The 15532-nt window shown below is 40.2% G+C and overlaps 1 protein-coding gene across 43 annotated transcripts in view; it reads right to left on the bottom strand.

The window, feature by feature from the left end:
- Positions 1-15532, bottom strand: part of EPB41L3 (erythrocyte membrane protein band 4.1 like 3) — a 226184-nt gene that overhangs the window by 87575 nt on the left and 123077 nt on the right. For 8 of the 43 annotated variants that reach the window (XM_072828820.1, XM_072828814.1, XM_072828813.1 and 5 more), the window contains exon 1: positions 2708-2731. The exons of 7 other annotated variants lie outside the window; for them this stretch is intronic. Coding sequence is in view for 7 of the 36 variants with exons in the window: in XM_072828825.1 (XP_072684926.1) it covers positions 2708-2813 (106 nt within the window). In the remaining 29 variants the exon portion in view is untranslated. Of the gene's footprint in view, positions 1-2707; positions 2826-15532 lie in introns of those variants that run through there. 28 more of the 43 variants (XM_072828837.1, XM_072828847.1, XM_072828849.1 and 25 more) reach the window with 11 other exon arrangements.

The raw sequence follows: 15532 nt of genomic DNA, 5'->3' as shown, positions 1-15532 counted from the left end.
CTTTTGAATGAACAGTGACAACTAAGGTGGAGGCTTTGACCATGAGGTGGAACCTGTCCCCAAATGGACAAGCCATGGGGTGGGGGTGGGGGGCTGGGAGCCTTAGGTTTCCTTCCTTTACCAGTGAAAATTCACAGCTGCTTCCTGGCTTCCTCCTGTTTCCCCCTGGCAGTTCAAGGGACTCAGCTCATAAGGGACTCAAACAACAGATCTTAATAATCTTCTCTTACACCCAAAAAACACCTTCTAAAACATAACCACCATCTTGTAATGGTTTGCTTAAGTCAAGACACTTAGGTATTTTGTGCCTTAGTTTCTACATTTGTCAAACAAGGGAAGTGAACTTGACCATATCCAAAGAACTTATTTTCTGGGGACTACTTCCTCCCCTTACTAATGCTTAAAGCTGTTTTTTTGCTCGAAACAACAAGACAGGAGCTATGCCAGGAGCTACCGTGTCATTTCAAGTAATTTCTTATCTCAAGTTAGGGTAAATATCTCAAAAACAAATATCCCAGACTGTCATATGATTTCCCTTCCTAATTCTAATTTTATGGTAAAAATATCAGGAACAAAGAGCTAGTGTAATACTTTAAGCAAATGATACACCCATTAGTATAATACAAAGTTATGCAAAATACTACTCCACAATAAAATCACCATTTAGTTCCTATCTTTACAATACATACCAGAATATGGTTGATAACTTGAAAGAAGGGGGAACATACAAATACCAATCCATGTTATAAACTAAATGCTACATCCACATTTTCTATTGAGGGTTACTATTTACAATCACCAGCTATTCTTTCTATTGAATAAAAGACATATCAACTTGGTATATGCTCAGTTGCCCAAAGCATATGTAAACATCAAGACCAAACACTGAACAAGATAGTGATCCAAACAAAACTAGCAAATTTTTTTTCCTCTTACATTTTAGATTTTTAAGCAAATCTTGAAAGTAAATACTGTATTCCTGTCTGTATGCTTTTACTAGAAATAGAAAGTGTTAGGTCCACAGAAAAGGCAGAGGAGAGGAGGAAAGGTGGCAGTATTGTGTAATTCAGAGCCTATAATCAAATTTGACTTTTTAGAAGGAAGAGGGTTAATTTTAATAGTCAATTCAACTTGCTGAACTCTCAGTTAAGTACCAAATACAAGTCAAGCACTGCCCATGGTTTAGAAACAGAAATAAATATATTGTAATGCCCTTTCTCACCCCAAGGAGTGGAAGAAATGGGCTTTGCTCAGAATCCATTTTCTCCATCTTCCTTTTAGTAATTAAATTTTGTTTTAACTGGTACCCCTCCACCCAGCTTGAGACGACAATGAGTTAAGGCCATGTGATGAGGTCTGGACCAATGAGAAAAGAGAGAATATGTATCCAGTGTTTAGGTCATCTTCATAAAGGCAAGGACCTTCGCCCTAAGCCTCCTTTTCTCATTGGCTAGGAAAAAATGATTGACATGGTCACCACAGACTCAGTAATGGAGGCCCCAAATTCAGGAGGATGCCAGCGCCACCCCTTTCAACCTGGGCCCCTGGATGAACTCATGGAGCACAGCTCAGCTACTCTGGATTGTTCCATGAGGCAGAAATCCGTTTCTGTCTTCTTTGAACATCACTACTAGCTCGGGGCCAATCTAATACATATTCTTCAGACTAAAATTCTACCAAAATATAGTCATGCTCTAGCAGTTTTCATCTCAGTAAAACAAAGTAGCCCTCCCTGGATCTCACATCCTGCATCAGCTATGACCATATTTCTTCTCTTTCTACTCCTAACTTCCCCCCCAAAATTTGTTGACTTTTACTGTCTTCTACTTCCTCCCTCTCCTCTCACTGCAAGGACTCTCATATTGAGGGGGAACAATGCCATGGACTACCCACTCTTGTCTGTCCTCATCTCATGTCACCTCTTAGCAGCCCCAGCCCAGGTGATAAGGCTTTCCTTGACAGCCCGTTGCCTTCCCTGGGGATTCCACCCTCCTACTTCTCTGTTTTCTCTCAGGCTACACCTCATTCTCTTTCACAGGCTGCTTCTTATCCAACCTCTGTATGTGAGAATCTCCTGGAAAACTCGGTTCAGGATCTCTCCTCACTTGACATTTTCTCTCTATCTAATGCTATACTTTCTCAGGGCTTTAAATACTTTCTAGAAGCCAACTGCTTAAATCTCTGGTCTGAACCTCTGTTCTGAGGTTTAAAACTGAAATGCCCACTTGACATTCCTCACTGGTAGCTCACAAGTATCTCTAGATATTTCTCTCCCAAGTCTGTTCCTCCCCACCCTCCTCTTCCTCATCCCAATAAATGACAATGCCAGAATTCCAGAAATGAGCCCTGACATTTCCTTTTCCTTACTTTCTCTATTACAGGACAAAAAGTTTTGCAAAATATATTTTGTAAAATATATAATTTTACACATACATACTTATATAAAAACATATATTTCCAAAACAGATCTCTAATTAGTCCCCTGCCATTATGCAAGCTATCATTTCTTTCCTGAACTCCCTAATAAACCTCCTCTTCTCTGTCCATTCCTGCCCACCTCTATTCTGATCTTCATAAATCTAGCCATAGCACTCATGTTAATAGCTTTCTGAAGTGCTTAAAGAAAAATCCAAGCTCTTGATTGCCATGGCCATCAAGCACATGCCTAGGCCTCAACAACCGACCCATGCCCAGGGGCACTGCTTACCCTTCTCTCCCACTACAATCAGGCCAGGTGATCTCCTTTTGGTTTGCAAAGCCCAGCAAGGTTTTCTGCCTCCAGGGTTTTTAGACGCTGTTCTCTGTGAGAACATTCTTTCCTCTGCTCTTCAAGTGGCCAACTCCCCATTCCTCAAGTGTCAGCTTGAGAGGCAGTCCCTTTTTACATTCTATGTGTGGTACTAATACCAAAATAGTACCTAGACCATAGTAGGTATTTGAATAATTATTTGAAGAATAATAAAATCAACCCCATTATTATCATATCTATCTATGTGAATGTGGAATAACTCTTCCTTATAGTCTTTAACCATTGTAAAATCTCTCGAGTGAGCAAAAAGTAGGCATTTCTATGTTTAATGGAAAACAGAACTCAGTTACAACTTTCAGAGCTGAAATCTCCCTACAAGGTAATCGATGCTATTGGTCTGATCACATGCTAATGCTTTTACCAGTAGGCCAAAGCGTTTTCCAAAAACTCAGAAAATGTTTAAGTGGTTTAGAGAATCTATAAGAGAAACTAAAGAGTCACTAGATCATAAAATCAAAAAAGAAAATGCAAACGACTACTAGAAAAAGTACATTTTAAAAAGATGCTTAATTTTCTTCTCAGATAGGGCAGTTCTTACATATAAATCATATTTTTAAAATGCTGGATATCTTTAGTATCTATTTTCTATGAATATCATATTTAAGATTGTCTATTATGTGTGTTTCAAATAATAGCTCTAATGTAATAATTATTGTCAAAATGGTTAGAGAAGCAGAACCAGAATTGTATCTCAAAATTTAAACATTTTAGTTCATTTCACTTTAAAATCTGTGTATAATCTTTATAGACCTAATACATGAAAATAATTAGTAGCAAATAAGTTGTCATGTGTGAGCCTGGATAATGGACTTGATTTGTCTCCTGCTTCCTGTTCCATGAAACAAGGGGTTCAGCCTAGGAATTAGTGATGACTGAGTGATGTGCATGTGGGGAAGGGAGTGAAAGATACTAAACTGCACATCTTTTGACAGTTTAAGCCAGAAGTCTGTCATCTCTTTCATCATTTTTTGTAAACATAAAGAGTTTTTACACAAATGTAGTTGTAATATTGTGTGGACACATCAATGCACTCTAAACTTTAAAAAGTTGTCAATATGTGTTAAAATAGGAATCTTTCTAAACACATGACCTTAGCCTCTTTCTAAACATGAACTAAATAAAAGAGAAAAATTAGTACAAGGACATCCTAATTTTCAGTGTTATTATTCTGGTCATGAAACCATTTTGCTACCTGCTTTTCTCTTTGATTTCATGACTTGTCCCTAAGGCAGAGTCAGCTCTACAAAAGCCGAATAAAATTGCAAAATGGAACCCAGCAACCACTTATCAACTATTTAAATAATAAAATAACTTACCATTATTTCTACCTACAGATATACCATATAATCTCTTACCTATCATAGATCACATAAATCACAGAACCTCAAACCCTGAATAAACTCCTATGCACTTGTCAAATATTTAAGTATATTATATTCCCCAGCACATGCATAATACAATGAATGAAAATCATTGCTGTTTCTTGACTAATTGTAATAAAACTTTCATTGCTGCTGAGGGATAGTACAGTAATAAACCTTAAAACCTAATGCTATTAAATTCTAGAATCTCACTAGAATCAATAATTCCACATACCTAAAAGGGCATAAGTTCAGAGTGTGCCTATGAGAAAACAGCATCGACAGCCTACATTAGTAAATTCAGTTTCAAGACTCTTGAAGTCTTCTTCCCCCTACCCACATGCCAGTACAAGCAAGTGATAAATTGATTTTTAAATGGCAAACAACGAAAAGCATAAATATAGTACTTCTAACTTTAACTCATTATTTTCCTAATTTTACAGTGTGCATTTCCAGTCTTGTACCCAAATGCCAGAACATTTTCTTAAAATGGATCTGTAGGATATTTGCATTGCTTTGGTTTTTCTTTTTTCTTATGCTCACTCCTTCCTTTGCTGGATCACCCTTGCCACTTAAAGTTGCATATTTCCCCTTCTAGCTCACTAAAGACTACTATTTTCCAATGCCCCCTCTTCTGATATATTCACTTGGGACTAAACATAGCTATCAATGATTTCTGTTACTGGAAGTGAACATTGTCACTTGCAATTCCAAATAGAAAGCAACACAAAATGCTTTGACTTAAACTGTGCCCCTTCTTTTCAAACTAAATTTACAGTATCAGCCGTGGTCTGCTTAAGCTATAAATGAATGAATGGATGAATGAATGAATGCCTTGGACTGCCAGAACCTCTGAATCCTAAAAGTTGGGGTAAGGACTTTGAGTATTCCTGTGGGATGGCAGGAGGAATCCTCCATCTTTTCAAGAAACAGGAACTGTATTCATTATGCCTCTCCCAGGGATAGATTTAGTAAATGACTAGCAAAAGGAATGGCGATGAGCTCTCACAGAGGCCCTGTGCAGGTATAAATGAAGTCACAGTCCCAATTGCCAGACCGCTTTCACTTACAAAAATTGGTCATGCCTTTGTTCCTTTTCAAGCTCTAATTTTCTATTCCGTAGACGAAAAGTCACTTCATCCTCATCTTTTCCACTTTTAAAAGTAGCATTTTAAAATCTGTCTCCTAACTAAATGACTGCTTAATTAGCTTCTCTATTCAAATTTACTTCCCTCTCTTGCTGACATTAAAATTCAGTCATATTAAAAGACACCAACCTAGCAAGGACTTAGTGCAGGAAAATGCTCAATGTAAATCTCTATCATTTATACATAAAACAGGATTCCTACTGAATAACCAAGCATTTTGTTTTAAACAAACAAATACAACCCTTTATGCCATTTACCTGCTTTCAGGGATGTTAGGCTAAAATGGACAGATTTAAAAAAAGCAAATTTTTTCCACTTATATTTCAAGTATAAACTCATAGGAGAAAAGAGGCTAGTAAACCTATATATACATCAATACTTGTGACTGTGGAATAATACCCACCACCAATTGTGAGCAAACTACAAGATGGTAATATCCCATGGCCCTTCTATCAGATTCTGACTATTTGCATTAGAAGAAGAAAAGCCTTACTATCATCCATCTTAAAAAAACCAAAACCAAAATCACATCACAGGAAACAAGCAGCCTATTCTTGGGCTCACTCACACTCTACTCTTATGCCTTTCATCCCATCTTCCAGTAGAGGTATGGTCCCGCCTCTTCACTAGGGAAGGAATGGTCTTCTGGTGTTGTCCCCAGTCACTCTTGAGAGTGCCCCCTGTTATTCTAGAACACCTTACGAAGGTTACCAATGACTCTCTACGAGCCAATCAATCCCAGGTGACATCCTTTCTCATCTTTGAATTCTCTGCTTTGGTCACTCTTGATTTTCCTTCTATCTATTCCAGCTACTCTTTCTAATCTCCCTTTGCCTCTTCATGGCCTGTTTCTCATTCTTCTCTTTTGAAATTTGATAGCTCTCTAAGAGTCCATCACACTCTTCAAACCCTCTTTTCTTGGAGAGCTCCTCCACTTCATTTCAAATATAATGACAACTCCAAAATAGAAGTTCCTGGATTTGGAACCTCTCTGAGCTGCAGATCCATATATACAATTCAACTCCCCACCTCGCTTAACTGGATAACTCAGAGGCACCTGGACTGAACGCTTCTCCATCCATACCCTCGATGCCCCCATGCTCTGTCCCCCCTGCCCGCCAGTCTTCCCCACTTCTGTGGGAGGCTTGCATCTGTTCAGATCCTCATGCCAGGGACTGGAACAGCACCCCTCTCCTTACTCCCAAGTCAGTCTGTGTCACGCCAGTCTACTGCACCTCTTGAGTTGTGCGTGAAGAAGGAAGACAGCGGAGAGCTCTCCACTGAGGTTACCAATCAGACAAGGGCAGAGCAGTGTGAAAAATCAGGTACACTTACTTGTGAGGGAGCATGCAGTCTGCTGTGGCTGGAATATAAGGGGCGTGTGGGGAGGGACAAGGGGTGAGGAGACGAGCCAAGCAGAAGTCAGGTCTTACAAGGCTGTGTGATCAGGCTAAGGAGCCTCTGTGGCATTATAGAGACCACCACCCTAATGGCCACAAAGATGACTAACATCAGGAGGGGTCAGCTGGACTTCTTTATGGTTTCAGCTTAAAATTAGACTAATATGAAAAAGCAAGGAGGCCTTGATGGGGCAGCAATGGACCAGTTACTCCTCAAAGCACAAAACAGTGGAATTCAGGCCCGGTCATTACCAAGTATCTTCGAAAAGTTGACAACAGAGAGTTGAGATGCTAAGTGTTTCTAAATAGCAGCAGGGACGATGGATAGTTTTGTTTTCAAATAAGCTTTTTGGCCATACTGACTTCAACTCTTATAAGCCAGTAAGAGTCATCCTGTTGGCTGCCTTTAGGCTTACAGAAGCAGAAAGCTGGAATTTCAATGAAGATGACATGACCATTCAAAAATTACTTTCACAATGACAACTGTAAACCTTCTGAGGATTACCAAGATCCATCATTATTGAGACAAAGATCTCATGACAGCACTGGACATCTACAATTCAGAGACGGGGATTTCAAAAACAAGACCAAAAACAAAACAAAACAAAATGCTACAGTTCCCTGCTTCAAGGGGTGTACATTCTGACAGATGACTCAGAGAAGCAAAGCAACCACAGCGCCCCGGACGTGAGAAGCAAGGCCAGAGAAGAGGGCTTTCCACACTTCTGCAGGGGCGGAGAGAGCTTCCACGGGAAATAACCCTTCTCAGATGGAGAAATAATCACTAACCTTCTGTCTCAAGTGAAATGACTACTTTTAAGCTTTGAGTGCATGGGGAAAAAAATCACAGGCTACTTCAGGAAGATAAAAGGAAATGAGGGATAAGTCAAAGTACAGGAGAGGCACCCTGCTGGGGCAGAAGGGCACAGACCAGCCTCAAGCAGGCCACACGCTCCGTGACCTCAATGGAATCTGTCTTCTCTTCTGTTCTAAAATTCTGAAGTTCTAGGATTCCTGAGGGCCGGAGATACTGTTGTATTAACAGCATGAAATCTACGGAAATTCTGTCCTTTAAGATAAAAGAAGACGGATACTGATCTGAAGGACTGGGCCCCGAGGGCATAATGCAATCAGGGCAGGCAGTCCTGAGTATGTTAGTGAGAAAGCTGGCCTCCCCACCACCCCACCTCTGCGGAAGGCTTCCTTAATCGAGCCAATTACAATTTAGCAGTACTTCACCCAGGTCATCCGAAAAAGCTGAAGGAAACACGCTTAGTTTACACAATACATTGGAAAAACTTGGTTTTATTTTTGGTAAGCCTTTGGCTTTTCGAGCTCAAAACTGTTTACAGCTACGTGTAAGCAGAAAAATTAACATGCAGTTTAGAATATAGACAGAGATGATGATGATGATGATGATGATGATGTCCACCTTATCCATATGTATTCATATTTCCTGATCCAACCGGAGCCAAAGGCCAGGGCATAAAATCCACGTATCTTTGATATGTCAAGAATATCTGATTGTTCCCACAAGCCCCTTAAATACTTTTCAATAGACCAAGGAAACAGCTGACTGCTCTATATATGGGGGCTTGTATTAGTAAAGAACAGAGATCAGTGGCAGCACTAATTGTAGGAGACGTAGGTTCCTGAGGGGACAAGCCACCTGCAAATTAAATCAATAAGAGAGGGTGGCCGAAGACCCAGTTCAGGCTCTGTTCTAGGACGTCTGCATTATGATCACTCTGATTAAAGAGGTTAAGTTTCCAAACTGGGCTTCCCAAACTCCAGAGGCTAGGGCAGAGAGCCTATGGGTCTGAGAGTCTGTTTTACTCTATTGTACACACTATCTTAAAGCAAAGTGTACATTCACGGCAATGGCACAGGCTGCATGCACTCACCAACTTTTTTTTTTTACTTATGCTTGGAAATTTACAGTTAAGGTTAGAAACACTGGCTACATCATTTCTTCATACATTCTTCAACAAACATTTCCTGAATAGCTGTTTGAGGCCTGGGGATACATCAGATAAAGACAAATGGGTCTCTGCTCCAGTGGAGCCTATGTTCTAACCGAAGGGGAAAAAAGAAATTGCCAGCTACAGATAGATGTTATTAGATAATCCAACCCAAAGTAGATAGGTGGCTGCCTCCATTGGGTGGTGGGGAGGGCTTCTCTAAGGTGGGGATATTTAAACCAACATTCTGACATCGAGAAGCATCTGCTGTGAAGATACAGGGGTTGGGATAACACCTTCCAGAAAGACTAGTGTCCAGGCCCAAAGAACAGAATAAGCGTGGTGTGGTCAAGAAATGAAAAGTAGGTAGAGGTAGCTGGGACCCAGCAGGTACAAGGGAGAACAGCATATGATGTAGTAGAAAATATGAGTGTGGCCAGATGGTGAGGGTCTTGGTAAAGTTAATTTACGCAGCTGGATTTTATTTTATTTTATTTTATTTATTTTATTATTTTATTTTATTCTATTCTTTTTTTTTTTTTGGATTTTATTTTAAATGCAATGGAGCATTTCAAGGTGAGGAATGGTCAGGTCTTATTGATGCTCTTAAAAGACTTTTTGGCCTCTGACCGAAGGAGTAAGAGCAGTTAGTGGCTATGGCAACAGTCGGGCATGAGAAGCTGGAGCAGGAGAGGAGATGGAGAGGAGCAGCACACTTCTAGTGCCAGCTGAAGCTATGACTGGAGCTTTGAGAAGAGAGGGGAAGTGGATTGTGCAGGCAGCTAGGCATTAGGTCTCTTAGAAACACGAGAATCCCTTAAGTAAGTTAAAAGATTGCAAAGAATGCATTCCCCAAGAGAGAGGGAGCCCGCCAACAACACATCAGTTTTCCATCATGATTCCTCCAGGCGGTGTTCCATCACCTTCAACAAGGGAAATCATCTGTGAATCCTACACCATCAGCAATCATTTTTTAAAAACATCTCATTCAGGTGAGAAGCAATGCCTGGCTTTACTTACAATTCAATGTGTTCTGGTGGTGACAGCTCCAGTTTCAAAAAAAAAAAAAAAAGCAAACAGATTAACAGGAAGAGCTTTGGCCTTTTGGGTACAGAATGTTTCTAGACTTGATCTGAGAACCTAGCTAATGGCCAAATGCCATTTGTACCTATATGCTCATTTCACACATAACCTGGCAGAGAATTTTAGTCTCCATGAAACTTTAACATGACCACCACTGAGATGCTGTTGTTATCGGGAATCTGAAGAGGTGCCAGTAGAGGTTTTACAGGCTTTACACAAGAATCCCGCTGATGATATTAAAGCATTTTATTTAAATTTCTAATTGTCCGTACATGAATTCTATCTTGCTCTGGGATGGATGTAGAAGCAAGCCACCTTACAAAACACAGGGCAGGGAATCCCTGGGTTGCGCAGTGGTTTGGCGCCTGCCTTTGGCCCAGGGCGCGACCCTAGAGACCCAGGATCGAATCCCACGTCGGGCTCCCGGTGCATGGAGCCTGCTTCTCCCTCTGCCTGTGTCTCTGCCTCTCTCTCTCTCTCTCTGTGTGACTATCATAAATAAATAAATAAATAAAAACAAAACACAGGGCACTGTTTCCGCACTATGTATTTACATGTTTGTCACCTTGACAAACATTTTATCTTTTTTTAAAGATTTTATTTGAGAGACAAAGAGAGCACAAGCAGTGGTGGGGGGGGGGGGGAGGCAGAGGGTGAGAGAGAAGTAGACTCCTTGCTGAGCAGGGAGCCAGACAAGGGGCTCAATCCCAGGACCTGAGGCGAAGGCAGATGCTTAACGCACTGAGCCACCCAGGCACCTCTTGACAAGCATTTTAATGTATTATTTGATATCCACTGAAAAGACTCTACAGAGCTGTTCCTGGGATAGGAAATTGCCAAATATCTATTAATTTTCAGGAGTTAACATGAATACTTGAATTGTTTCCTAATAGCTATGCTTATAGCCATTCATTAGTGTTCCCTATCACCAAACTAAGTTCAGAATGGATTATGACTTCATTTCCTCTAGCCAAAGGCATTCCCATAGTATTCTTGAGGTTTTAAGCAAAAAATTAAATCAAAACGGAAATTTCAGACCATCAATGAAATACAAAGGAAAGAGCAGAGTGTTTAGCCCTTATGGCAAACCGAATCCTAGAAACTGTGAGGGAATAAACTAACCATAGCAACTATTAGCTCCACTTTCTGTTAAACATAAATCACTTTCTTAGGAAGAACCTGTCATTATGTCCTAAACACGTATATCATAATTCAAACATAGCATTTCACTTAACTGAACACTTCACAAATATTATAAAATATTGCCTTATGTGGCTTCCTAAAAGGAAAATTTCCAAAATGCATAGGATCTTCATGAGTTTGACACTGAAATAATTTCTCATAAACCTTTTGTGCTTTCATTCACTTTTTTAAATTAACAGAGTATGGTGCTTGAGAAAGTAAGGCAAGTTGTTTGCAGGTCACCACAGGTGCATGGTACTAAGCTCCTTCCCTATGTTCTCTCACAGAAGCTCTCCTCTGCCCACCCTGAAGCGGATGTTAGGCCCACAGGACAGGTGGGTACAGCGAGATTCATGCCTACCTTGCCCAAAGTCACATAATAATAAACACAGAGACAAGTGTTCAATCTGAGTTTCTGCCTCTAAGAGCAAAAGCTCTTTCTTCCATACAAGTTTATTGTATACACCAATAAAATCTGCTCTTAACTTCTTATTCCATAACTGGACAACTTTTGCAGGTTATTATTTTATATGATCATCTATAATTCCATATTGCTAATATGCTTTTACTTCTACTAAACATAAGTCAAATAATAAATTATAAAATTATATTTTGTCTTAAAGACTAGTTTTCCTACTACTTTATTTTATATATATATATATATATATATATATATATATATATATATATATATATAAATGACAGTACTTGTTTCTTCCTTAATAAAGAGAGGTTTGTAATCTAGTATGAGCCTTTAGGATTCTGTCCCAGGTTGCTATTTTATTTCTGGAAAACCAAAAATTAATGATCGCCACTTCTAGAGAAAATGTGAATAGTACTGACTCTGCTTCTAAGATGTCTAACTATAACTTTCTACTGATAGTGGCTAAATTTAAGTCTCAAATGGACAAGCCTTGGGTTTTAAGCAGTTTCAACTTTGCAAGTGTTGTTGGTGGAAGGCCTCAAGTTGACAAGAATCCAATAACATACGTTTCAAGTGTATAAACGTCCAACGCCACTGTTTAAAATTTTTCAAGAATTTCACAGCTAAAATCAAAAGAGAGAAAAGGAGATAGTATATTTCTTCTGCACTGTTGGCCAATTCTATCTCTGGAAAGAATGTATTAGCAAAAAGATATCTTTGGCACCTTAATGCGGGAGCATATTTTTCTATTACCCAACATCTGACTCTGCATCTGTGAGAAATGAGGTGTGAACCATAGAGACAGTGAATAAATTAAAACAGAGTCAGATTCCATACAGTCATCTACCAGCAAACAACTCTCCGACTTTCTGAAATGGTCTCTCTCCCACAGAACCATTTATTTTAAAAATAAGGGAAAGGTCATGGCAAAGACTTCCAACCTGAGCACCTTAGTGAGGGGCAAGACAGCCTCTGACATCTGGGACTATCGGCCAAGAATCCACACTCCAGGTTTCTCTTTATGGGTGTCAATAGCAGAGGGTTGAGGACAGCCAAAGCAGGAAGAATGGCTGTCTCAAAATGACCAAAGAACAAATAACCTGTCCTTCAGGGTCTGTCCAGAGAAATGGTGCATACAAATGGATGGCAGACAGATCGTGAATGATCAGTTTGCATTTCTGAGTTTCATAAATACAAGACAGACAGGCGTGTCTCACTTCTATCTGGGAGCCCTGTAAATTCAGATGAACGGCAGGACATGGATCTGGCCTGTCCGTTTTCTGTAACTGCATGCAGGCCTCACGGCTTTTCTCCCTGTGGCTCACTCCTTACAGCAGGCTTCATGCAGGCACCCAAAACCAGACCCCAGGAGGACAGGGGGTAAGTGTGAGAGGAAGAAAACAAGGGAGGAAAGGGACCTTTCAAAACCCAGAAAGGTAGGCTGCCTGGAAATATTTCTATCTTTACAAATACAAATCTTCAGATGAGTCCTGAAGACTCACACAACAGGAATCACAGTTGATTAAATCAAGATAGAAATATGGGGTGGAAAAAGGCATTTCTATTTCTAAGAAAAATGATTCAAATCTAATATATGGGAAAATTCTAGGCCTTCTATTATTGCTGCCATTTAGCACTTATGAAATCATACAAAGTAACCATTATTGGCATCCTAGTGGTCATTAAAAGTATAAATGAATGAAGGGGTTGCAAACATTAGCCTCATTTCACCCAAGTGTGCCGAGTCACAGATCTACAAATGTGGTCTTGGAAAATCAAACCCAATTCAGCCTGTTTCCTAAAGCCTTTGGCAGTTTTGCGGTACCATAACTATCGCACTGAACAGAAATGAATATACGTTAATAGCTCTCAGCTTCTCCACACAGAAGATGCTAAATTTGATCAGTTTCCCATTTTAATCTTGACCTGTTCTAGGACATTTCTGTACTCCAAAACCAAATTAACAGAATTTGGTGTTTCCTGAAGTTAGCACGGCATCTCTGCCACCCCACAATTAATTAACTAAGCATTCACAGACTCTTATCACAAGTCCTATAAAGAGAAGAAATGGGAGCTCCTCTGGCAGTCTGGATCCTCCTATACTTTGGGGTTTTGACAGACTGATATTTTTTCATCCGTCAATACAAATGCAAGGCCAAGCTTTTAATTATCCTGCCTTTACTGTAATGCATCAGCTTTTATCTCTAGGCTGGTAATGGATGAAGACTACAAAGAATGTTCTTAAAAGATCTCACTGGCACACAAATGAGCTGCTTGAGAACTGTGCCTCATCACATTTTCTGAAGGTGCTGATAACGAGGATTCCTTATTCCAGGGCTGTTCACTGGGTGCCTGAAGTGCTGAAAGCATCCCCTGTTTGCCACTCAAAGTCTTCATAATGAAAGTTTTTGGGCCCAGCCCAGCCACCATCCTGTCTCCTGCCTCCGAGGTGACTCAGTAGATGAAAACACAGCCCTGGTTGGAGGTGCCTTCGGATATTCTGATTACCGGGGTTGAATTTCCCACACACTGTACTAAAAATGACTGAATGGCTACAGGTGTGATATTCCATTTATATCCTTTTTTCTAATGGGCAACTAAGCCAATAAACAGCTCTTTCAATTTTTAAATACACACATTTCCAGTTCAGTGAAGATTAACTTAAAACCCTACAGACAAAAATAAATTTGAAGAACAACTGAAAGGCTGAAATGCAGTTCATCTCAAGAAAATCTTTACAGGTTCTTTTTTTTTTTTTTTTTTAAGGTTTAACTAGCAATTCCTGCTTTACTTCCTATGTTAATTTTTTTTTAATTACTAAGCTTTTCACAATGAAATTCATATGTAGTCCTTTAACCGGTCCATTTACAGTGGGGGTAAACTAACTGTCCACGTGAAAGCTTTATCTGTAAAGAAGCCGCGCTAATTCCTTGCTTTCAAACTCTTCTGCTCAGAGGGGTCCTCAAACAGACAGGGAAAGGAGCATCTGCTCCCCCAAAGTGGACTTGGGCAGAGTCAGGTAGAGAAGATGAGAACAAGTTACAAAGCAAACCTGGGACCCATAAGAGGATGATGTTGGTTCTGACACGTTTAACCAGTGAAACTCCATCCTTCCTGGAAAGAGTCACAAAGATTCAGGGCAGATCGTTTCCCGGACACTCATTGGTATTTCTGATCCAGAGGAGGACAGATGAGGACAGACTAGACTATTCCCTGAGAGCGGGGAGGCCATTCTTCCTGATGGAAGCGATGAGAGACTGTCAGTAGGGGCCATACAATTGGCGAGGGGAGCAGCTAACTACAAACTCTGGAAAGGCTGTGGATTCACCGTCTAGACTCATGATGACAAGACAAAATTTAAGTGATAAACCAAAATATTAAGAGTGATCATTTTTGGATGGCTGACTCTCTTTTTCAGATTTTCTGCAAAAGTATGTCTTATAAGCAGAAGAAAACAAATCAACAAAATATCTCTTCGGAAAGACATATTTATCCCTTTTTAAAAATACTCTTTCAGGGATGCCTGGGTGGCTCAGCTCAGTTGGTTGGCTCAGGTCGTGATTTCAGAATCCTGGGATGGAGCTCTGCATCGGGCTCCCTGCTCAGTGGCGAGTCTGCTTCTCTCTCTCTGCCCCACCCCCATGCTCTCTAATAAATATTAAAAAAAAAAAATACTCTTTTAGCTGGGTGACCATGTTTTGACTTAAACTGTTTACAGAAAAAAAGAATTCTAACATTACACTTCTGAAATACCTATTTATATTCCACTAATATAACTTGGTGCCACCATTCAGTGGATGGAACAAACCAATGAAGGTTTAAGGTTGTAGAAAATGAGACTCAGGCCACGTGGATCTGAATCACCTGGGGCTCTGGTAAAACTGCATATTCCCCAGACCTAGCTGCAGGTGCTGAGAACCTCTGGCCTACAGATGCCTGGACTCCTCCCCCACCAATTCATCCCAGAATCCCTTGGTGGCTGGTTACAGGCATAGGTTGTTAAAAGCTACTCTGGGATTCTAAAATGCAGGCTGGATTGAGAATGGTGGAACAGCATTTCTGCACTTTTAATGAGCACCCAGGGGTTTTTACACTAAAGTTTGCTAACTACTGCTCTTTGAGGAAATTAAAAGCCCCAAAGCTATGAATTGACTGCATTTGGAG

This window comes from Canis lupus, chromosome 6 (genome assembly GCF_048164855.1).
Source record: "Canis lupus baileyi chromosome 6, mCanLup2.hap1, whole genome shotgun sequence".
In the NCBI taxonomy this organism is placed as follows: Eukaryota; Metazoa; Chordata; class Mammalia; order Carnivora; family Canidae; genus Canis; species Canis lupus.
This window is presented reverse-complemented; position numbering and strand designations above follow the sequence as displayed.